The following is a 24,935-nucleotide window of genomic DNA, read 5'->3' as shown; positions in this document are numbered from 1 at the left end:
TTTATGTTTCTCAACCTCCAAGGTTTGAGGTTTATCATAAGTCATTTTATACTTTCCTTTATTGCTGTTTTTTCCTACTGCACTTGAGGAGGGGTCCTAAACGCCCTTCCCTTTGTCACTTAGGTTAACAACCTTTTTCCTAGGACCTTTCCCTGCCCCTCGATCAGCTTTATACTGGTCACTTCTCGGAGGTTGGGCTATCTATTCAGAGGGTTGACTTTGGCCTCCATCCCCGTCTCTATCACCGGAATAATCCTTCTCCGACGACCCTTCCCCATTTTCTGAATAACCATCCAAGACCTAAATGCTTCTGAGCTATCCTTGGTTACTCATTCCTTGTTACTCCCTTCCCTGGCCTCCTATGGTGGATCTCGTTGCTCCGCAGTAGACAAAAAAGACACTTGGTTACTGCAATGCTTCTTCTGAGCTATCCTTGGTTACTTCTTCCTTGTTACTCACCATCGATTTTCCTCAGCGATTTTTTATCTACCTTTAAAGTTTTCCCAAAGATACTGTCGATTCTCCTCAGGTGACTTGAGGAATATAATTCCAAGGGAAGCCATGGTATTCGTAGCCACACTTCAAGTTTACGAACCTCTTCATCGTAGGGATCAAAGAGAGGGTGCCATCTTTGAACAATAACATAATGATCTAGCACTATCCATGGACCTTCATGAAGTTTATGGGCATAGTCCTCATCATTATGGAACCTGAATAGCAGATGACCATTATCAAGGTCTATTAGGTCATAAGTTCCCACCAGACTCCATAAACATTGGAGTCTAGCAGCTAAGAATCTAGCACTGATTCTCTTCCCAAGAAGCTTTATAATGAGGGTGTTCTTCCATTGTTTACAGTCCTCCTTATGTTGGCTCTTGGAGTAAGCATATGTGGGACAGAGAGGATCTCCATCTAGAGCAGTCACTTCCCCGTCCAAATTAACTTCTTCTTCTTCTTCTCTTGTTTGGCATTCCATCCAAACATCTTCTCCCTCATCCTCCGAGACACCTCCGCTCCCATTGATACGCAACAACTTATCTTATAGGATATCAACTTCTTCCCTTGACTGTTCCCATTACCCTTAGGCTCGTGAGCATTGTCTTGAACCTGCATCTCAGTATTTTCAGAGACCACTACAAATTCTGGGCCTTTTTCCAGCATCTCTACATCATACAGTTCACCTTCTTCAAGGGAAACCATGGGATTTTTAACACAACAGTTTCTCGAATCCTCATCCTCTAAACATACATTCTCAAGAGAGTGTTTCTCTGGAACCACTACCATCCTCACCTTACTTGTATAGTTTGTTGTTTCTTCTCATAGGGGTATTTATCTAAAGAACAAATTCAAGTTAAAAACCTAAGCTACTAGGTGAAGACAATATTAATGGTTTTATATTATATTTCTCTAGTATGCTTCTTAAAAGAGCACATTGAATTTGAAGGGTTAATAATGTGTAGCCCGCCTACCAATGCTAAAAAACTCCCTAATATTTATTATTTATTAATAGAATAGGAGGTGCTAAGGATCAAAACTCGTGATCAATTGGTTACGGGGGCTTTAATACTATGTGAAGAACCAATTCACCCCAAAATTTTAAATTGTTAAGCAAAAATCACATTAATAATTTTTATTATATCTCTCTAAGAATTACATTCTATTATATTCCATACATGTGATCATTACGATCACCACTCATGCAGAAATCCTCATAGGGGAAGACTCCAACGAACCACTATTTGTTAATCCTATTAGTTAGGGCATTTAATTACTACAAGTAAGTTTCGTTGTATAGTTAACGACCCTATATTCATGTACAATCATCTTATTCAATACAGAATTGGATTTCTTGAATTCTGTTGGTAGATATGGGACAGAACGTTGAGAGTGGAAGAATGTTAATTAAATCATAATAATAAAGTCCCATGTAAAAGTACCACAAAATAAATATTTTTTTTTGTATACAAAATAAATATTAGTTTGCATAAGTTATTCATTGTTGATGAGACTAACCGATTCGTGTGCCACTCTCTTCACGGAACTTGATCTTGGCGTTCACTGCCCTATGCATTGAAATAAAAATACCATAAAATGTTAGTTTGCTTGTCGGTTATGATAAGTTACTTTGTTATCCAATAAGTTATGGATGAAAAATTCGGAAAGATCTAGTTGACTCTTTCACACACAATTTCAATTTGATAATCTACATTAGTTACGATATGTACCTCATCTAAATTTTTATCTGCACTTTAAATAATTGTACAAAATTTAAAGAAGTTTATTAAGTATTTTAATAAACTATTAAAACAATATGACTCTATTTTATTTAAATTATTAAGTTTTATTTAAACGGTTATATACTATCTTTATTATTTCACATAATTTATCACTTTATTTGGAAAAGTGATTATAGCAGACAAAGATATATTCTAAAAACATTTTCTCTTTTTAAATTTAAAATAACAGGTAAAATGAAATATTTTTATCCAGCAGATATTAACTATACATAAAAATGCATAAATTCAAGCATCCTATGGATTAAAATCTTAAGTTGTTATTATTATTATTATTGGGGGGTGTCAAAGTAAGATCCTGGACTCTAACATACTAATATTGTATGGAATGTAATCAAATAAGTCTCTTAATTAATAAAATAGTTATGTAAAATTGATGATGGTGTGAGATATTTCTTTTACAATTAATAAAGGAAGTCTTAAAAATTAATGAGCGAACGAAAGCAAACATGCGATCAAAGGCTTCTTTTTTTATTTCTATCTTTTAATCAAACTGATCTACAATGAGTTAAAACAAACAAAATTTTTACCCGAAAAATAAAATATAAATAAATTCAAACCAGTAAGTAAAATACATGTAATTAGTACTCTCCAAAATATATATATGGGTTCGCTTTTTTTACAGTCAATGTAGATAACTTATCTACATTGAGTCCAAAACGACGTCGTTTTGAGACGAAAATCAAGGTATTTTTGTAATTATAATTTATTTCAGGGTTATAATAGTCTTTTTTATTATAATTTTTTAATTTTTCAACCCAAAACGACGTCGTTTTAGCAGCGAATATAGATAACTTATCTACATTCACTTTAGAAACATTAAAGCCTATATATATATATATATATATATATATATATATATATATATAATTAATTAAGTTAGATGAAACTTCAAGTAAATAATAATAACCATATGACCAGACATTTAGAATCAATAATCGTGCTCAACAAAAATGATTACAAAAAATATTCGATTGACAGAACTTTAATTTTTGCTTGAAATATTTGATAAAATGAGTTGACACGTTTTTTCATACTTAGCAGGAGGAGTAATCTTTAACATTTTATTTCATCCCACAATCACCCATATAGCCTAGGTGAATTATGTGAAAATTTTGACAGAATTTTTCTGACTGCATATCACTGCTCAAACTTTCTGTATTGTGTCTTAAGCTGTATATATTATTTTTATGTAATAAATTATCATTTCAACTTGGCACACCAAGTTGAGTCTTTCGCCCACGTTAGTCATAACTTAGGTTTTATTTTCCGATTTTCTTGGTAGACAATATGCAGTCCTACAATAAACCCTCGTTGAGATTAGTGGTCTTCCCTAATTTTGTATGGGAGTATTTCTTTCTTAATATAAACTTTTATTATTTACCAAAAACAATTATTATCAGCTAATTGAGGACTAAAATTTCGTTATTTAATTTATTACTAATCAAGGGATTCATCTTGACTTGAGAATCTTTCTATTCAATGAAAAATGCTTAAAACATAAAATTATCCAACTTAACATATCAAAACAATTTAGAGAACAAAACAATATGTATAGTCATATCTGGGAGATGAGTTTCAAAATCGAGATCTTTAATTGATTATTACACTAAGTTAAGGTTCTTTAGTAAAACATTTCTGTTGTGATAATTAAAAAAATCTCTAGGAGAGGAAGGGTTATTACATCTCAATGTATCGTATATGTGTTGATGAAAATTAAACTCAGTGTATAATTATTCAAGGTTTTGTGAGATAGTCTTGTTATAACTTATTTTATATATGAGAGGAAGGAAAGACAAACTGATAAACAAGTTTATTACCTTGTTCAACCGAAAATGCAAATCTGTAATTCAGTTACTCCCACTGTAGTGCAAATCGGCAATGCAAGTATTTGATCAGAATATAGCGTGACAATTTTGATTTATAGGGAATTGAGCACCATGAGCATTCAAAGACTTAACAACTTTGACAAGTAGGTGAAGAATGTTTGTGTCTGTGGTGATATATATAAGGCACTTTGGATTCCCATTCCCAACCAATAAGCAACCAATATCTAAAGAAAAGGATATATGCTCATCAACAAATTTAATTCACTGATTTCAACGTTAGAGTGAGCTTTAATTTTAGGATAACGTCATGACTCTTCTATTCATTCTTTTTTTTTAAAAAAAAGAAATGATAACATAAACATCTCTACATTCATGCCTGTTATCTTTACTGATATTTACACTTTTGTCCAACAAAAAGATGTAACCGCTAACCAAAAAATTGGCTCGGCTTGTTAACTGTGAAGACATGAACTTACATGTCTAAAATTGGTTGTACGTATCAAGTTTGAAGTTGAATAAAAGCTCGTTTAATAAAAAAGCCTCAGATTCCAATTCAAAAGCTCGGCCTTAGAGCCTCTCAGGCTGGCCTACTATATTATTTTTTTTTATTGTATATTTTATATACTATTTGTAATAGTCATCTCTTTCTCCTTAATCCATTTCACCCTATTTTATTGGTTAAACAGAGTTTTTGAATGATTTTGTTTTATATTATGTTGTTTGGATATACATTAAATTTATGAATATTAATGAAATTACTAGTGTTGTTAATTATATATTCTGTTCGGATAAATTTTATTTTCTTATTTTTTTTTAAACAGGCTACCAGGCTAAATCAAGCTTTTATTTTTTATAAATAAATCAGGCCACAGACCAATAATTATATTTATAACAGGTAACAGGCTTGGTCAGTCTAACACATTTAAATACAGGCTTAGCTTTTTAAGACCAAAGCTCGACTCGGCTCGGCTCGTTAACATCCATATTTGCTTGTATTTAGATTTTTAGCAATCTATCTTATAAATTTGTTACTGTGTATTTTCATGTCTAATAAATATTGAGAAATTCTTCCGTGTTTCGGAAGTGATGCTTAAGATAAGCTTTGAAGTTAAGAAAAGAACATCCAAAATATAAAAGAAAGTGAGAATGTGTGGGCTTCAGTTAAAAATGATATATGCATCGGAGGCAAAGGAAGGATAACATATTTAAATTTAATCTTTTCAGAGAAGTAAAAAAGATAAAGGTAAAGCAAAATAAAGCGTCGACGCAGAGAGTTAATTTGAATAGAATAGAGTTTCTCGCTCGGCAAGATGGCACAATGCTTTGCCACGTAGAATTTAGGAAAGTAAATACATTTAAAACAGCTGAAATTAAAAAAAAAAAAAAACTGAAGTCTTGTAATCAAATTTATTAGTTCTCAATTAGAAATCTAATATAATTACAATTACATATTATTATACCATTGAAAATATTTAACTTTTCCTCTAAGCATATATTATCATAATATTATGATAATTAGATTATTAAAAAAGACTTTGATTTACTCATCTTGCATAAGAATTGTTTCTTAATGTTTTAACTCAACTAATTCTGGTTCCACACTTATTAAAAAAAAAAAAAATTGTATACAAATCGAAGGATCACAATTAGGGGTGAAAGTAGGCTGGGCTGGGCCAAGCTTTGTCTCGAAAAGCTCAAGCCTACGCAAAAAAATTTTAATTTGGCATGCCTCAAGCCTAGTATGAGTCTAATTGTTAGTCTGGTTTGGTCCGTTTATAAAAAACAAATGGCCTGACTTACCCTGTTAACCTGTTAACTTTTAACTTCCAAACAGAACTATGAACAACTTTACAACCATGAATTAACTTCCAAAACTAATAATTTCAATGTCCAAACAGAATCATAAATCACAACAAAACTTATACAATTTGCATTTAAGTCACTTTCAAAAGCAAAATGCTCAAACTAAATAACATATATTTTATCATATCTAACAAACACACCATGATGCTTGTAGTAAGTATAACATCTTCCAAAAATCTTTTAATATATTCATATACACAATCTAACATGTTGAGATGTTGATTTCTCCTACATAAGAAATAAAGTTGAATTTCTATTAAAATATAATCGAATATAATTAAGTTATAAATAATTGCAATTGATTAATTTATATATTTTGTTTTTTCTTAAAGACATACTTATTCTATTTTATTTAAAATAAATAATACAATATAGGCCCACATGTAAGCTTATAGGTCAGGCCTTGTGAAAGTAGGCCTATGGCCTTTTTATTAAACAAGTTTTTTCATGGCTCAAGCCCAACCTATTTTACGAAATATACTAAGTCAAGTCTGGCCTGTCGTAGGCCGAGCCGTAGGCCCCTGTAGGCCGGCCCGACCTAGTTTCACTCCTAGTCACAACATGAAAAAATATTTCTTATGCAACATGAGAAATGTTTTTCCTATTAATGAAAGGAAATATTATTTTTACAAACTTTTTGTTTACAAACTGTTACAAACTACATTATGTCTCACAGTTAATACACTCTTAAGTAGAGTATTACCGGTAATACATAATGTAATTTGTAAGTTTATAAAAAAAATTGTCAATATAACCCTACTTATTAAAGAAATATGTAATCTCTTAAATAATTATTATTATAAAAAAAAATTGGGATTAATGTTTATCATCTTGTGAGAGAGATAAAATTTATCTCTTATACACATATAAAAAGTGTGTGCGCTCACATTTTCTTTTTTTTTCTCTCTTCTTTTCACATAGTCCCGCATGAGTTCCACATACTTCTGTATAGGAAATACAATTATCTCTTACAATATAAGAAATATTAATCACTAATTCTAATATATAACAATATTACAAATGTACTATGGTAGAATATTTTCAAGAGAGCGGTTATATTAACAAACTTTTTTTCTTATAAACTTACAAACTATACACTAAGTGTGATTAGTCAGACTTCAATTAAGAGTATATGGCTAGTCAGACTTAGTGTAATTTGTAAGTTTGTAAGAAAAAAGATTTGTCAATACAACATTACCCTATTTTTAAATGGGAAAAATGTTTCTACAGTTACTGCAAATAAACTATCTGCATTTTTTTCAAAACCACGTCGTTTTGGTATTGAAATCTTAAAAAATTATAAATATAAAGACTATTATAACCTTGAAATAAATTAAAATTATAAAAATACTATGATTTCTGCCCCAAAATGATGTCGTATTAGATTTATTGCTGATAAGTGATATGCAGTAACGGCAGAAAAAGCGAACTTTTTCAAATATAAGTTAATAAAACTTAATTCAATGTAGGTATACCATAGATTCGTACGAACAGGACCAGTAGTCGAAATTTCCAATTTTGAAGCTAACGTTTTTATACAATTCTCATATATCATATATCACTCTCGTTTGATAGGAAAATAATTCTCGTATTTTATACAATTCTAAGCCCGATTTCAACGACATGTAACTTCAGGCCAGCCGCGAGAAAATTCGCTTACCACCCCTAATGGCAGGGTTTCCCTATGATATTTTATATTTAAAATAGTTTATACTAAACAAATGTTGTTGAAAATTTCAACAAAAAGGTTATTTTTATGCATTAATTAAGCATAAATAAATAATAAATTATAAAAAAAGCATGGTGAGTGAAGGTTTCGTTTCCTTTCGATTGCATTTAGCGTTGTAACTCGGAGAAGCAGCTCAAAATTTTGGTGCTTTTCTTTTTGGGTATTCGTTTTTCTTTGCATGTTATTGTTGTGCGGTTCATTCAATGATTCTTTGTCTCTCCCTCTTTCCCAAACCAAAAGTAACATCATTGGGCTTTTTCATTTCCCTTTAATGAACGTGAATTTGGATAGTTTTATTTACAATTTTGATGTTGTTACGAATGTTCAGCTTTCTCTGTTTCTTGCGTTCTGAATATTCAAATTTTTATTCATTGATTCACCCCCTTTTGGCTTTGCTACCCTTTTCGTTCATCATTACATAACCAAACACCAAAGCAATTCATTAGGTGAAAACATGCCCATAAAAAGGTTTAAACTTTCTAAACATAAATCCAACCCAAGATTCCTTTCTTATTATATTACTTCTTTTTTGTAGTTCCCATAATGGAATATACTATTTTATTGTCAAATTTTGCTTCTTCTGCCACATTCTGAATCTCTGATCATGTGGTAGTGCACTAGAGTGTGTTGCTGAGGAGAGAGACTTTGGTACTTATTTTAAACTTGTTTTTACTTCATTTCAGTGTTGTAGATATTAGTTCCGTTGATGTAATAGGAGTCTTTGAGAGTTCAACCCTCTCCCTGTGGTGTCATAGCAATCAGCATTGCTTGCAATTGGCCAAAATGTATATGAGCAGTGTGAGGGAGACAGCTTCTTTCACCTTAGGTCTAATCAGTGTCATTGTTTGGGTTGTTGCTGAGATACCTCAAATAATCACAAACTACAGAGCAAAATCTACTGAAGGTCTCTCTGTCACTTTCTTGATCACATGGATAATCGGGTAAATTAGATTTTCTTTAAAATTTCGTAAGGGCTGCTTGCATTTTTCTTATCTGGTTTTATCTAAATATTTGATACCTAAGTATTCTTATTTATGTGTTTGTCTGTTCTGATGGTCTCTTTGAATCTCTAACATCTCTTGGTATTAAGTGCAATCTATTTAACCTTTGGTTGAGTATGTGATCTTAGATCTCATTACTAGATAAATGAATGTGAGTTGTGCAACGAGCTTATTCACTCAATGTTTAAACCACTTTAGGAATATGGCTTGAAGGGAAATTTATGCTCTCAGAATCTTTTTGGTATCCCCTTATTATTGAGGTGAAAAATTCAGGATGAGCTTTTTATGCAATTTTTCATATAATATCATCTCTGAACTTTTTATTCTCATTTTTAAGGATAATTTTATCTGTTCCTAAGAAGTAATAAGTAAGAATAAGGAAGGTGAGGTTGTAGGTTCTAGATTAGTTGGGTGCATGTAATTGTTAATTAGGAGAATCAAAATGTTACATTGAAGGGGAAGGGGAAGAAAACATCATTAAAATATGGTGGACATAACCTTAAATCTAAACTTCTATATATGTCCACTATTGTAATACAATTTATTTTATAATGCAGAGATGTATTCAACCTCTTTGGATGCATGCTGGAACCTGCAACTGTGAGTGTCTCTCTTGTGTTTTAAAGATTTAAGTAGCCTGTCTTTTAGGAGCAATCTTGAAGTTTGCTATTACTTTCTCCTATTATCAACATTCAAACCATTTTCATTATTAAAAAAAAAAAAAATTACATCACAATAATTTTGAACAATAACCAAGGAAAAAGGCAAGGGTTGGATAGCGCATAAGCCAAATAACACAGTTCGTGCTTGAATCACCAAATATTTTATTACTAAAACTTATCTCGTTGAGAAAACTGGGTTTAGATAAAGTTTCTTGGATGATTCCTTTTTTTTTTTTGTTAACACTAGATTTGGTTCCGTAAATCTGGAAATTCCCTGGAAAACCATGTACACTCTAGTAACTCCTTGAAAACCCTCTCACAATCTTTGAGAATTTCTGAAAATTCTCTAAAAAATGAACAATATAATAGTATACCGTAAAATAAATAAATAAAGAACTGTAAAACGAAAAGTTGCTAGACAAAATCTGCAGAAATTGTTAATCTGCCTTGTCAAAGCTCTTGTAACTCTGAAACTGAAGACTCTATTTTAAAACCGTAATACAGATTGCATTACCAACAGTATTTCATGCTCCATTCATGGTCAAGATTATTGTTCTCTAAGTCTTTGAATTTTTAAGTTTTGAATGAATTACAAAATCAATTTATTTAGAAATACTTCATTCACAATATCAATTAACATTGCTCTTTTTTTTTCTTTTTCTTTTTGGAGATGTTAAGAGTGTATGTTTTTGTTGTGTGTGTACTAATAGACCAAGTTTTTTCCAAGTGTAATACAACTAGTATAAGCCCATCAAGTACTAACACACAAACACAGGATTATTCTCTCACATTCTCAAATAATTAGTTGGCAAAAGAAGACTATTTTCATTTTGTTCTCTCAGAAGGCATTCGTTAGGAAAATACTTATGTACTCCAAGAGAGATACTCTCAACAGTTCAGATTTTATAGCAATTTTTTTATATGATATTTTAGGTTTGATCCAATTGCATGTATTGGGATGATATCCACATGTTACGTTTTTAGTGGACTGGGAGCAGTACTCTTAGAGGAATAAGAATTTCTCTTTTTGTTGGGAGATTCATGTGTATTTTGTTTACCCATTTTTTGAATGGTATTTGTGTTGAACTTATTGTGTATCATATGCCAATACATAATTGGTGATGCTTGATTAAAAAAGGTATCCTAAGTTATTCCTTTTATTTCTTGTTTATGCAGCTTCCAACTCAACTGTATATGGCAGTGGTAAGGACTCTAGCCAAAGACTGAGGGGTTATGGTATTACCATTATAACTGACTTTCCCAGCCTCATCTAGTTAATGTGATCTTTTTCCTGATGTATTAATATGCAGCTGTATACCATTATAACTATTGTACTTGGTTCACAAACCATTTACTATGGACGCATATATCCTCGACTACAATATGAGAGACTGCTCAAGGTGCAAATCCCTATACTATGTTTTCTGATTATTATTGCTTTTTCAAAATTGGAAACAGTATACCTCCCTCCTCCATGTGAAGTGAAGATAACCCATGAGTAATAGACTCTTGGTAAATTCTGTTTCCAATATGTGTGGTGTATTTCCTGTTTAAATGGGAATCAAAATGAATGATCAAGTTCAATATTAAACAATCTACAAAGAAGTTGGATTCGGAGTCAGTCTTGCTCTGGACCTCAAATAATCAGGTGCCTTTGTCTGCCCTCTTTCTATGTGTACTGACTATTAATGGACTTGGTTTTTGTATAATGCACACCCACTCAACCGTGTGGGTAGATTATAATCATATAACTGTGGCCTTTATCTCCAAGGAGAAAGATTAAGTAGCTATTTTGGCTGAGGTATCTTGGCAGTTATTTGCATAATGCAGACAATCCATATCATTCAAATCACCAAAAAAAAAAAAAAAAAAGTTTTATCTTTTTCGAGCTAATATTTTAAAATTGAATTTTATTAATGGTTTAATATACATGCGAAGAGTTTTTCCTGCATTTTTCCTTTGTCTATTTTTACTATATGGTCATATTAGATGGTAGAGAAAAGTTACGAAAAACAATATTTCATAGTTACAACTGTTTTCAAAAAGTTTGTGAGCAAGCCTAGACAAGTTGAGGTACTTAGTGTAAACTCTAATTTCCTAATATACTATTTTCATTTGTATTCTAGCATTCAAAGCATGGGCAGGTTGAGACACCAACAAAAGCTGAACTAGTTAAAAAAGCCAGTGATGCTGAACAGAGTAATGGATTTGATGATTTCAACAGAGGCACTGGTCTGAGTTCTCCTATTCCTCTTCCAGCACGTCCTCAAAGAATTTCTACTGGAAGAGAATTATTCTACCAGTAATTAATCTTTCTCATTGAAATCTATTCAAAATGTACTCTTGTGCTCTAGCTTTTTTGTCAACCTCAATCTCGTGAAGTGTTTGGTATAAAGAAATATATCTGATTCCCTCCATCTAGGGCAGTATATAATTGAAAAACTTAAATTCATTTCATCAAAGTGGTAAGTTTAAAATACAAATACCTTCAATCTCATAGGACCATCCAGAAATTATGGTGGTCAGTGGTTGGTTCTGGTAGTCAATGTGTGAGGATAAGCTTATCTTGTTCTCTTGGAAACCGGCAATAACCCTTACTTCAGTCATAAAGAGATAAGATTCGAATTTCAAATAGCACATTACTATTTATGCATAACCTGTACTTAGATTTGCTAGGAAATTTTGGATCTCATCCCTCGTCAATTCTGCAGTTCAATATCCTTCAGTTGGGGTATTAACATCAAAGAATAATGCCACTTTCACTACACAGCAAAATCTACTGAAATTCTTACTGGTATACTCATTTTGTTTTGAATTCACTAGGTCCGCAAGATATCTATCTCAGAGTCATACACCAACAGCGGGATCCATCTTAGCCCAGAGAATGACACCTACTTCTCCTATTTTAGATTCTATACAAGAGAACTTGCTTGGTTCAGCTGTTGCCACACAATCTGCACCTGCTTTAAGGATCAAATCTGCTCTTTGTTTGGTAAGCGTTCTAGTTCTACTGCTACTATGCCAACACCGGCATTGAAATCTAATTGCATATAATCTTGGTTCAGGTGTCAACGTTAACTTTTCTTGGTACTATTAATCTACTTCAATCACTAGATAAAAGAATTAATCCCATGGTCGCAAACCCAAGACAACAATTTGTGATTTATGTTGGGCGAAAGCTTTTTCAGGTAATGCAAGTCCCAAATTGGTTAGGTATGTAAAATCACCCTTGGTTGGATATGCACCTGGCTGTTTCTAATTTTGTTAGTGTATACTATTAGAATAGGAATAACTTGATCGTCAACTGATTTTATTTTATTTTTTTAATTTGTCACTTCTTTTTTGGTCAATTTGATGATCAGTTGTGAAGTCGAACGTAACCCTCTTCCAAGTACTTTCCCCTTCCTGATGTATGATTTTGTATCCCACATCCTTTTGCCCCTACAGAAGACTATGCCTGTTTAACCAGTTAGTACCTCTAACCAGTTATTCACGATCTGAAACTTTTTGGTTACTGTTAGGCAATGGCTAGGTGATTGTTGACATATTATTAGTCAATTGGATGAGAGAGAGTGAATGTATTTGATAGAACACCAGGCGTGAGGATGTATTGTTGGAAGAAATATAGGAGATCATTAGTTCTTTGGCATGCTAAGTCAGCAAGGGAGTTGGTTAGAGAAGAATATTCTAGAGGATATAGCAGTTGAACAGAATTCAGTTAGGGACTTGAGGTTTTGCAGGAAGAATGTTGGTTAAGTAAGGAGTGGGGAAACCAATGTGGATTATCTGGAATCTTTGGTTTGGGCTGGGATTGGGAGAGACTAGAGCCTCTCGAAGTGTTCTAGGTTATCTAAGACTTTTTCCCTTCAATTTCTTGTATTTTTCTTTACATTTCAGTGCTTCTCTGTAATCATTTCAATACTGTTGTTGTTATCCAAATGTATATGCGTAGATATTGTGTTAAGTTTCCATATCAGAATTAAAGTTCCCCTTTCTGTTAGTTACTTTTGTGGATGACTAAAGATCTAGTTTTAAGCAGTATTTAAGGTTATATTGATTTTTAACTTTTAAGTATATTAAAAGAAAAATATTTATTTACTGTTCTATTTGTCATCAATTCTTACAGGATTTTCAGGTTAATGGTGATCAGTTGTCCGAAAATGGCACGTCAGGAAGCAGTAGCTTTGGGACCTTCCTTGGTTGGGCAATGACATTTATATATTTGGGTGGAAGACTACCTCAAATTTGTTTAAATGTGAGTTATATGTTTATTTTAGTAGCTTAGGTTGGAATCTCTACAGAAAAAAAATTCTGTTCTGGGAGATTAGATTTTTATTGTTTAACTGGTAATGGACTGTAGTCATTCATCACATCACTTGTATAACCTGTATTATCCGTAAACCTGGAAAAATATTTTATAGAAAATAATAGAAGAATTGATACGAACCTTGGGAGAGCCTCACACCAAAAGCTAACTTGTAAGATAGGAGATCTCAAAGTTCATATAAGCCCTACACCAAAACATTATGCTTCCGATGTGAGTCTCAAAGTCTCATACCTTGCTACTGGATCGTAACAAGAATACAGAATAATCCGCATAAAAATGTAATAGACAAGGGCAAGATAAATGATTTCTTTTGGTATTTTCCATGAGAAACTGGTTAGTATATTTGGAAAATTTCAAAATCATCTATTAAGTGTCATTTTCTAGTAGATCATGCACTTTAAACTGGATTGGTTCCTCTTGTTAAGCTGATTGTTGTATTGATGCATAATTCTCATCAATTTTGCAGATTAGAAGGGGTCATGCTGAGGTTAGGACTCTTAACTATCAAAGCGGTGGCCTTTATGTATTTACTCTTATTTGTTATTTAGCAACTGAAAACTTAGGGATAGGAGTATGGCAGAGAAATCTCCTCCCTTCACCAGATCACCCTTATGAGAGCAGGAAAAGATATATTTTTCTAGTTGCACGAAGCAGTGTCAATTAGCACAGAGGGCAGGGTTTAAAGCTGTCTTTTATGATATGTAGGGCCTCAATCCTCTGATGTTTCTCTTTGCTTTAATTGGGAATGCCACTTACGTAGCAAGGTACGCAACTGTTTTATATCATCTTCTATATGTCTATGTTCAGTCTCGGCACCAAAGTAACTCTTGCCAATTGAAAATATAGTGAAAGTGTGAAATTATCTTTGGAAAAATCCTAGTAATTATCATAATTAGGCTTGGTGGGTTCAACTATGATAGAGACCATTTTTAACATATTGTACTCATTTTGTTTCCTTTTTTACACTTATGCTCTCATTATATATTGTAAACACACCCTATTGGGTGATATGCATGAAATACATAATTTTTACATTATCAAATATATTCAATGAACATGTACTTTTTCTATGTAGCATACTTGTGAGCAGCTTGGATTGGTCAAGAATCAGACCAAATCTACCATGGCTGGTAGACGCAGGAGGATGTGTCCTTCTTGATTCTTTTGTATCCTTTTTATATATTTATCTTCTAACAAATTATTCTTGCTAGAGAGAATTAGATCCTGCATAGTAAAAGTTGTATGTAGGATCAGCAAAGATAACCTTAGAGTTTAGCTTATTAACTTGGAAAGTTATGTATATTGATTATCTTAAGCCTCTTAGACAGGAATATATTTTTTTTCCCCTTTCATTTCAATTTAATAAGAATTCTGGTTATAGACACTCAGAATAGTTAAGGACCATTTTTAACTGAAAAGAAAAGAAAAGAAAAGAAAATACGTGTTATACTATAATATTTAAAATTAGAAAGGACGGCAAAATGTATATATGAGATTCCTATTGAGCCATGTACAGAAAGTTAACGAGCAGAAGAAATATGATCCTTAATATCTGATTTAGATTTTAATGCAGTTTATATATTTCCGCTGTCGAACCTCCCAAGGCCTATAGAGTAATTATAAACATCAGACCGTTGCTTATTGAGGAAGAAACAAGGATTTTCAGGTCTCTCTCTCTCACTTTGTTGTGTGTGTGTGTGTGCAGATGTACATGTGTGCCATTTTGGTATGTGTTTGTGCTCGGCATGTATTTGGGTTTCTAATATCTCTTCAATCATCACTTTTTTTCTTTTTCTTTTTGTGGACTGTTGTAGAGGCTTGTTGAGATATATAGTCCCACATTGGTTGTATGTGCAACTAATGTGGAGTTTATAAGGCCTTGGGCACCCCACCCTTTGAGCTAGTTTTTGGGGTGATGTATCCCAAGGTTCTTTACATGGTATCAGAGCCTCGCCGCCCCCCACTTTCTCTTGTGAACTTTCTTAGCACAGGTAGACTGGGCTTGTTGCATCTTCCACTCTTCAAGCCCAATGGGCTCTCGTGTGAGGGAGCGTGTTGAGATATATAGTCCCACATTGGTTGTATGTGCAACTAATGTGGAGTTTATAAGGCCTTGGGCACCCCACCCTTTGAGCTAGTTTTTGGGTGATGTATCCCAAGGTTCTTTACAAGGCTGCCAAGGCTAATAACGTTCTAAATAAACTAAATGAAAAAGGGAAGGTGAATAGTTATAAATATTTAACATGGTGTTGTCTTAATATTAACTAGAAAGCAAGAAAGAAAAGGACCCGTCTCAATTGGAAAAAGATGATAGTGCTTGAAACATGGAAGGCTTTGAGGATGGTCAACCACTAGAACAAAGTTGTATTCTTCTGAAACTTTGACCTTCAAGAAGAGTGATTGGAAGTTTGCTGTATTATATGGGAGATAGGTATGTAAAGTTAAGGTTAATTGTATTTAGCAAGGAAAAAGCTAAAGTAGAGGAATTAAAAAAAGAAAAAAATCATCAAGGATGAAGCCATAAACCAAGGAGTGTTCCATTTGTGTCTGTGATACAAATCTTGGGAGAACCTCACCCCAAAAGCTAGCTCATGAGGTAGGAAAACCCAAATTCTATATAAATCCCTTACCAAAACCTTATATTTCCAATGTGGGACTCCAAGTCTCATATCTTGGAATAGGATCGTAACATTCCATCACGCTCCGCAGCCCCGGCACTCTTGTGGGCTGGCTTTACGCTAGTCTTTTACTAGTCCTGAGCAAACACTGCAATGCCAACATTACCACCTAGGCCGCTCGATTGCTACGGGAGACATAATGGAAAGCTCTGATACCAATTGATACGAACCTTATCCCAAAAGCTAGCTTATGAGGTATGAGAGTCCAAAGTCCATATAAACCCCACACTATAACCTTATGTTTCCGATACGGGACTCTAAGTCCCATACCTTAAAGTAGGATCGTAATAATCTGTCATATGCAGGTAAGCGTGAATATACAGAGGTTGGGCAAAGTACCATTAATAGTTAATCATGGTCAGTTATCAAACCCAACCTAACTTTGATCTATTCAAGCCTGGATCACTGGTCAATCTGTATATATAAATTCTATGTGCATTTCTACTAGAATAAAGTTAAAAGATAACGAGGAAAAATATCTATATAAATGGAAATGTTGTTTTCAATGAATAGTATCCTTCCATGACCCAAAAAAAGGTATACAACAAATTTGTTACGCTGTCTATCTATGGAATTGAGATCATGTTAATGTAAAATAGAGAAAAGGGCGTGATCCTCTTGTGAGCTTGAGGGCATTAATTCTCAGTGTCCCTTGTGATGACAATATATTTACTCTAAATTCTGGTGTGGATGAATGTATTGTGCATTTAGATAATTAATGTTTGCATTTGATGTTAGTCAAAATAAGTGTCACTCATGCATTACCATAATAAACATATCATTTTGGCCATATTGCCCGGTAACACATGTATTTAATAACATACTCTATACACTTTATACACTTGTTACACTCCATTTGTGCGAATTGTCCAATCATACTCTGCTTAATAATGTTGTCTTCCATGGTTAATTTAATTTCAGTTGACTATAAAAAATGCTGATTTTCTCCAGCTTCAACCAGAGTTAGATTATTTCATGAGACTGACATTAGAGTCTTGCAATCTCCACCAAGTTCACCTAGACATGTGAGCATGAAGCTGAATTGGTGAATGGTGACAGCTGACTAATAGTTACAATCACTGAGCTGATGCCCAGAAATTGAAAAGGAAGTGGTTTTGTTTATGTGATAGGGCTTGCAATTTTGTTTCTGAGGTTGATGCTTCCATTTTGCATTCATTTTTAATTTGTTACTTGTCAGCGCTGGGAATTTCAGCCAGATAACATTAGAATTAGAACCAGTTCATTTTTACTTTAGGCCCTTTATAACGACATTTATTGATGACTTTTAATGCTTTACGTTGCTTAAACAAGGAAAAAAAATTATCTACTATAATGATCCTTGATTTGCCAATGGAAATTGCTTGTATTCATGAATTTTGCTCATAAATCTATGTTATTTACTAGCATTTGCTGGATACTGAGCTTTTTTTTTTGTAGTCAGTAGTCATGGTCAATTAGACATCCTCTGTAATCATGATCAAATTTAGCTCCAGTCTCTTCACACCCATAGTCTTCTATTTGATATTCAACTATTAAGTATAGATTATTTCATAATTATTTCAGGTAAAATTTAATTAGTATAGATTAAAAGAGAAAATTAAAAAATTAAAAAAAATAAGCAATTATAAGAGAGTATAATACAAGAGTAATTTTTTTATTTACTTTTCTTGGGCTTACAAAGGTTGTCTAGGACTCTTCCTGGCAAGTAATATGTAGCACGCAGTCTCTAATTGAAGTGAAGAACAAATTTTGCATGCGGTTTGATCTACACGATTGATCTTGAGATGTTTACTTGTATTCATAGGCTACAAGATGTTCCATGGTAGCCTTAAGCTTGGGAAGCTTAACCTTTGGGGTTTCAATTGCACCATAAGACCCTTGAGGACAGAACACTATGTACACTGATGCATCATGACCAAGTTCTAGATAATATATACGCTGCCCTGCAGCATATTCCCCCAGAAGTTGGTACGACTTTTCTGATTGATCCATTGCAACACAAACATCCTCACTACCTGCTCATATTCAAGGGTGAAAAAAAATAATGTAATTTCTTCAAAACCAAACACACTGCATGGTAGCATTTCAAGGTTAGAATGACTCACATGCAGCTAATTCTATCTGAGTCTGGTAGATAAAATCCAAAACAGCTGAAATCTCTTTCTCAAACTTAAGAAATGGTCCATTTGAGAACTCCATCTTTCTCAGTTTACATATTCCTTCCCCCAACTCCATCATGGCTCCTCTATGATTCTATTAGGCCCCATGAACAGATTTTTTTCAATACAATAACTCATAATCCAAGCAAAACCATACCATAAATAAAATGAAACTTTGACACAAAGTAATATATTAAAGGGTTTTATTAGTGTTATGTAACATAATGTAAGTTTTGTTTCCAACTCTCACATCAAAAGGGAGAGAGAAAGTGGAATGATGAAAGAGAAAGAAAAACATGTGGACCCCACCTCTTTAATGTGTGTGTAGGAGAGTGAAGTTATATTATGTTAAATGATAAACATAAATTCCTATATTAAAACCTGGTTGGAGAGGTGATGAAAACCCACTGCACATTGCAATATTCCATGAATCAGTGTTCTGGTGGGCTCTTCAGCGTTGTTCCAAAGGGCTTCAAGATAGTCATGGCATTTGTAGTACTCTCCGCTATTGAAGAGAGCCACTGCTTCATCAAAGTTGTGGTCTTCATCGGCATCCTCATCATCATCATCATCATCTTCTTCTTCGGTGAAATACCTGTAAGAAATAGCCAAGAGCTTGGAGTTGCTGCTTCTGCGGTTCAGGTGTTGCTTTGAACAAGTTAGTGGATTGAAGTATGGTGGAGTAAGAGTGATGGGGTTATTGAGAGGATGTAGAAGAAAAGGAAAACTAGGTCGGGATGAGATATGGAAAATAGTTCTGAGAAAAGAAGAAGGAAGATGAGCCATAGATGATGGATGGCGAAAAAAGCTTTCTCTGGTTTAGCCATATTTCCATTCACTTTTTGTGTGTGTGGTGGTGGAAGCTCCTAGCAACCAAGAAAAGAGACATTCTTACAAGTTACACTCTTGAAGATTTATGTATGACATGTACTTCGTTGTTGGCTAGGATTTTTTTTTTTTTTTAATTAATAGATTTATCATACGAATTTGTATGATTATGTTTTTCAACAATGATATTCCTAAACTTCATTTTTTTTATATTTTTACTTAATAATTTTCTTTATGAAAATAAGAGAGATTTTTTTCCTTTTTTCTTATAAAAAGATTGTAAAATATGAATGTTGGTAACCCAAGACAAAGGCCTAGTAAGTATGGAAAAAATTGCATATCACGTGTGCACGTAGTCTCACAAATGCACAACCACACTTGATAACATATCATAACTTACCAAAGGTATCCCGCAGATGAGATAAGCTGATGAAGTTATCACAATCCATCAATAAGAATGTATGTCGCTATATTAATGCGATATACTAAGGAGATATGCAGGTTATGCCATTACTATAAAAGAGAGACTTGAACCCATGTAGGATCATCCTCTTTCAATTTATTTATGCTCATCTCTCATAAATTAATTTGAGCATTTGAGTGTAACTATCCTAAGAATCATCATCCAACAAACACCATTTCGCGAAGCAGAACTGAGTATCCCATCACAATCATCCTTTAATCACCACTTTGACCAAGTTCAATTGTGTATTATCAGGCCAATTTGTCTTGGACTAATGAAATGTAAATTAGAAGGTGTAAAAAAAAAAAAAACATTTGTATGAGGTCCATTTAATTTCTTTAGGAGTTGGCGAGCTAAGTTGGTGACTTCTTCAAAAGTAACATGAGACAGTCATATTTTTAAAGTTTTTTTTAAAAAAAATATTCAAATACTTATTATACTATCATTTTTATGTATATATAAAAAATAAAATTTATCTCCTACAATATAAGAAATATTAACTCTTAATAGATTAGGCATTTTCTACCAATTAAGTAAAGATCAAATTTTCTCAAATAATTTTTAAAGTAAAAGCATAGTCTATTGTCCAATACTAAAGTAATTTTTTCAATTACACGAGGTGTGTTAACCAACTCTGATTATGCTTTGATTGATGATACAGAGAATTTGCCGGTTAAAGGAAAGGGAGAAAATCAATCAATTAAAAAGAAATAGTTTAACCACTTTACTCGAGTCTCTACTTTTGTCTGGCCCACCCTCTGGACCTCCTTAATTAAATGCTGTACTATAAGCTGTTGGGTTTGGGCTTAGAGCAAGTTTTTGGGCTTGTATGAAAGTGTAGGCTCTAAGCACATTTGAGTTCTCTTTTTTCTTTTTTCGTATTTCTTAATTTTTGGGTAAAATATAAATAAACCCTTAATCTTTTAACCATTTTCAGTTTGCATTCGTAGTGTATTTGGTAACACATTACTTCCCTGAAGTTTGAGTTAGAATTAAAGATGTTAAATTATAGTGCTTTAATGTCTCATAGGTTATGTGTGAAGCATGTGCCTTCAAAATAAGAATATAAAGCAATTTACAAACTCACTCGACTGATTTTCAACCCGATCTATGAGATGTTAAAATTTACTGAATTTAACATTTTTAATTGTGACTCAAACTACAGGCAATTTATGCCTTACCAAAATAACTTTATGTATGGAAGTTGAAAATGGCTAAAACATTAGGGGATTATTTATAATTTATCATTTCTTTTTTCGCGTTGGGGGGAACCCTTAAACTACGCACACATTCACACAACGTACATACTATAATATTGAATAAGGGAATCTTATCTCCAACAGGATTATCAAGAAGAAAGAAGAAACCAAAAAAATTAAAACAATATTATATCAAGAAATTAGTAATAAAACACGAAGTGTAAAAGGCAACACCCCTTTTCACTAAACGATTAATGTGTACTACTCGGCATCAACCAAACTAAAAAGTTTGTAAAGGAATAGATGTTGAAAACGAGTTAAAGAATTATAAAGTAAAAAGAATATATTATATTATCTGATAGAAAGAATGCAATCAAAATCTTGTTCTAAGGCAAAATTTGGACCACCACCTGATCAAGAGCCATACACATAAATTGTCTAAAGGCAGGCAATAAAGCAGTGCATGTTAGCTAGAAGGTTAATTGTGACCCACCATGCACTGCTTCCAAAATCAATCCACCTCTGATAATTGATTGGGTTAACCCACAAGGACAATTCTTCATGGTCTCTCAAGAGTTCAGACATACCTTACTTCCCTAAATGTCAAATCCAATGGACCCTCACACATTCACATAGCAATCTGGCTGATTATGATGTCAGATAGGACTTGCTTCCTTGCCTAATTCTATTGAATCAATGCCACCAAAACTTACCAGGGGGCCACATGAAGAGAAAACTTTACTTACAAAATAAGTAAAAGAACGTGAAAAATGGTCACGGATCTTGAGTTTGGAAACAAACAATCAATCAAGGGATAAAGTTATTCCAGCAATATTTAGGCCTGAAATAGTAACCTTCAACCCTTCATTGCCTCGGAGTCCTATAAGGCTCACCAAGCATACAACATAGACCTAACATTCTTCTGTCATTCCAAGACACTGATTTGGACTAGTTGCTTAACTGTAGGTAATTGAGTAATAGAAAAAACAGTGGTCAATAATTTGAAGAGCTTAAATGTCTGTCATATATCAACATAAAATCCTAAACATGTTATATTTTGATAATAGCTATTGAATTTGAGGTGTGGCATCACATTTAAATAGCTCTCTGATATGTAATACAACTGGGAATCCCAGAGGCATTGTCAAGATATAGTACATCTATATATCAACAGCAGCATGCTCTGAAATGAATAAATTGTACTTAATAGCAACTTTACAAACATGGAGAATCATAGGCCTATTAAAATTGTGTAGAGAAAAAAAATACTTTTAATGTACTTTATTTCTTTTTTATTTTACTGTGCTGTGTGCTAGCCCTACTGTTATCTCTGGCTTACAATCGAAAGGCACTGAATTTTGTTTCAATGATTGAATATCTAGACAGAGATAGCTACTAACAGATGGCCATGATGCAACCAAATGATGAAGTATATCACATATAATTGGTTATTCCATCACTCTATCTATACATATAGATAATTTTTTTTGTATTATTATACATAGATAATTAGATATCCTAATCTAGTCCGGATATTCTGTTTTTAAATTCAGACTTTTGTTGTTTACTTATAATACATTGAGAAAGTAAGTGAAGCAGATCATAGGTTGGGAATTTGTTTCATTGAATAGGGAGGAAAAAAGGTGGGGTGAGGGAATATGATGTTTCTAGTTTTTACAGCTTTATAATTGGAGACAGAACAAGCAGGTACACAGACCTTAACACATATATATCAGCATAAGGAATTTCATAAGCAACAACTTCCTAGTTCAGTTTCATGCTCTCAGCTTTTCCAGTTACAAATATATTAAAATAACATCCCTCAAAAAAGGAAAAAAAAAAAGTTGGAAAGATCATAAACAGTGATGAAGACCTTTCATGGCAACCTGACTCCAAAATCACCAAACCTGAGAGACAGAGATGCATCTTTCTCTTCCTATCTCAGACCCGATAAACCAATCACTTGCCAACCACATCATCATGCCATTGGATCTGGAATACGTAGAGCTCTTGAAGATTCCACCTCTGAGCTTAGCATATTCGATGCTCACAAGTACTTCAATGAAGTGACCAACAATGAAACCCAAAAAGTTACCATCACCAGCAACAGTAGAGTCTCTCCCATGATTCACACAGACATGGAACGCATTCCAGAACGAGGTGACATCATCACAGAGACAACAAGATACTCCTCAGCTTCATCCTCAGTTGATGGCTATGCCATCATCAGAAACTACAGAGCACGTTCATTCCATGCTGCTACACCAACAGCTTCATCAGAAGCAAGTTGGAACAGCCAAGCTGGGTTGTTATCTCATCCAAAAGGTGCAATCCCAGTCTCAATGAAAAACCCTCCAAACCCCAATGAACTCAACAAGAAAAACAGAACAACATTTACATCATCATCACTCTCCAAACCTATATGGCTTTTAAGGAGAAAATGTCCATGCACAGGTAAAAAATCAGTACAAGTCAAAGAAAACATTCAACAATCCAAAACCCAAACCGCCCAATTGTCGCAACCGCCGCCGCCGTCACGGGAACCGGCAATAAATTATTCTCTCAACGACATCAAAAGACATGATCATGAGTCCAAGGATGTTCCTAATCATATCACACCCAACAATTGGGTTGTGAACCAGACAGCAGCATCAACAACCTTTGTAGCCACGAAATCTCAAAGATTTCATCCGAACGGAGCTGTAACCTCTGTGAAAACACCCTTCACCGATGGCTTCACTTTCCCTGTGCTAAACCCAAACCCAAAACCCCACATCCCAAACGGCGTCGTTGAAGAAGACCCACCCCGAGATTCCCTTGAAGTTTTTCAACCACCGGAAAACACCGTGGAACAGAAATCACGAGCCGGAGCCGGAGCCGTCGACGTCGACGACGCGGCGAGCGACGCGAGTTCCGATCTCTTCGAGATCGAGAGCTTCTCCACCGCCACGCAATCCACGTACCCTATCATGTACCGTCACGGAAGCAGAGACTCATTCGACGAGGCTTCCGGCGCCACCAACAACGGCTTCTTCTTCGGTCGCCGGAGCATGGACGAGGGGTCCACCACCACGACGGCGTACGAGCCGAGCGAGGCCAGCATCGAGTGGAGCGTGACCACAGCGGAAGCGCACGAGGATTACATCGGCGGCGGAGGAGGCGGCGGTGGTGTGGCGGCGGAGAAGTGGAAGAGAAAGGGAGGAAATGGGTTGTTGGTGAGTTGTCGGAGCGAGAAAGCGGTGAGTGTGGGGCCACAACCTGTGAAGTGTGGGACCACACCTTCGATGCACGTGAATCATCACGTGATTGTTAGTGGTGTTGGTGTTAATAGTAATACAAGTAGTAGTGGTAGTACTAGGGTTATAGGGTGTGTCAATAAACCACCGCTTGCAAAGTCTAACCGCAACACACCTCGCGTGTCTCTCGCTTTCGCGACATAGCCATTTGCTTCTTTTGTTACTAATTAATGCTTACTTCTTGTTGCTTCAGTTTTCTTGTTTTCGGTTCTCACTTATTGTGTCTTCTTGTTTTTCTGCTTCTATCGTATGGTCATTTTTTTGATAGTGATAGTGCCTATATCATTGTTGTAACACGAGCCCCACTCTGCTACTTACGTGTTTCATTTGTGAATATGCTCTTTCTCATTTTAAATAACATAAGTTATGTCATTTTAAGAGAAAGATAGACAAAGAAAATAAGAATCATAAAAGATAAAAAATGATGAGTTTTTTTTAATTTAAAATTTAAATAAAAAAATTTATTCTGTGTCTATCTCTCTCTTAAAATGACATAATTTATTGTCATTTAAAATAACAAATATTTTTTCTCGCATCTACTCTTTTTCTTGTTTTTTGTTGGGTAAAGTTAATCTTGATGATATTCAAGGTGAGGTTAATTTTGTAG

General features: G+C 33.9%; 3 protein-coding genes across 3 annotated transcripts; 2 read left to right on the top strand and 1 right to left on the bottom strand.

Annotated features, from left to right (window-relative positions):
• The first annotated feature begins 8,429 nt into the window (after nucleotides 1-8,429).
• LOC133300444 (uncharacterized) lies at nucleotides 8,430-14,916 on the top strand. The gene is made up of 11 exons (XM_061499989.1): nucleotides 8,430-8,656; nucleotides 9,274-9,316; nucleotides 10,555-10,581; nucleotides 10,689-10,778; nucleotides 11,505-11,680; nucleotides 12,202-12,370; nucleotides 12,444-12,566; nucleotides 13,514-13,633; nucleotides 14,172-14,192; nucleotides 14,411-14,469; nucleotides 14,781-14,916. Exons 1-11 carry the CDS (start codon nucleotides 8,499-8,501, stop codon nucleotides 14,914-14,916), a joined length of 1,122 nt encoding a protein of 373 aa, XP_061355973.1. The 5' UTR covers nucleotides 8,430-8,498.
• A 3,064-nt stretch (nucleotides 14,917-17,980) lies between these two features.
• On the bottom strand, nucleotides 17,981-19,427 carry LOC133300461 (uncharacterized). Its single transcript, XM_061500018.1, has 3 exons — nucleotides 18,924-19,427; nucleotides 18,489-18,636; nucleotides 17,981-18,398 (listed from the first exon to the last, which is right to left on the bottom strand). Exons 1-3 carry the CDS (start codon nucleotides 19,326-19,328, stop codon nucleotides 18,172-18,174), a joined length of 780 nt encoding a protein of 259 aa, XP_061356002.1. The 5' UTR covers nucleotides 19,329-19,427; the 3' UTR covers nucleotides 17,981-18,171.
• A 3,219-nt stretch (nucleotides 19,428-22,646) lies between these two features.
• Nucleotides 22,647-24,600, top strand: LOC133300460 (protein PHYTOCHROME KINASE SUBSTRATE 4-like). The gene has a single exon (XM_061500017.1). It carries the CDS (start codon nucleotides 22,898-22,900, stop codon nucleotides 24,470-24,472), a length of 1,575 nt encoding a protein of 524 aa, XP_061356001.1. The 5' UTR covers nucleotides 22,647-22,897; the 3' UTR covers nucleotides 24,473-24,600.
• The last annotated feature ends 335 nt before the right edge of the window (nucleotides 24,601-24,935 follow it).

This window comes from Gastrolobium bilobum, unplaced genomic scaffold (genome assembly GCF_033153095.1).
Source record: "Gastrolobium bilobum isolate Gb01-03AN ecotype WA unplaced genomic scaffold, APGP_CSIRO_Gbil_v1 utg83583, whole genome shotgun sequence".
In the NCBI taxonomy this organism is placed as follows: Eukaryota; Viridiplantae; Streptophyta; class Magnoliopsida; order Fabales; family Fabaceae; genus Gastrolobium; species Gastrolobium bilobum.
The sequence above is the reverse complement of the archived record's forward strand: the minus strand, read 5'-3'. Positions and strand labels throughout refer to the sequence as shown.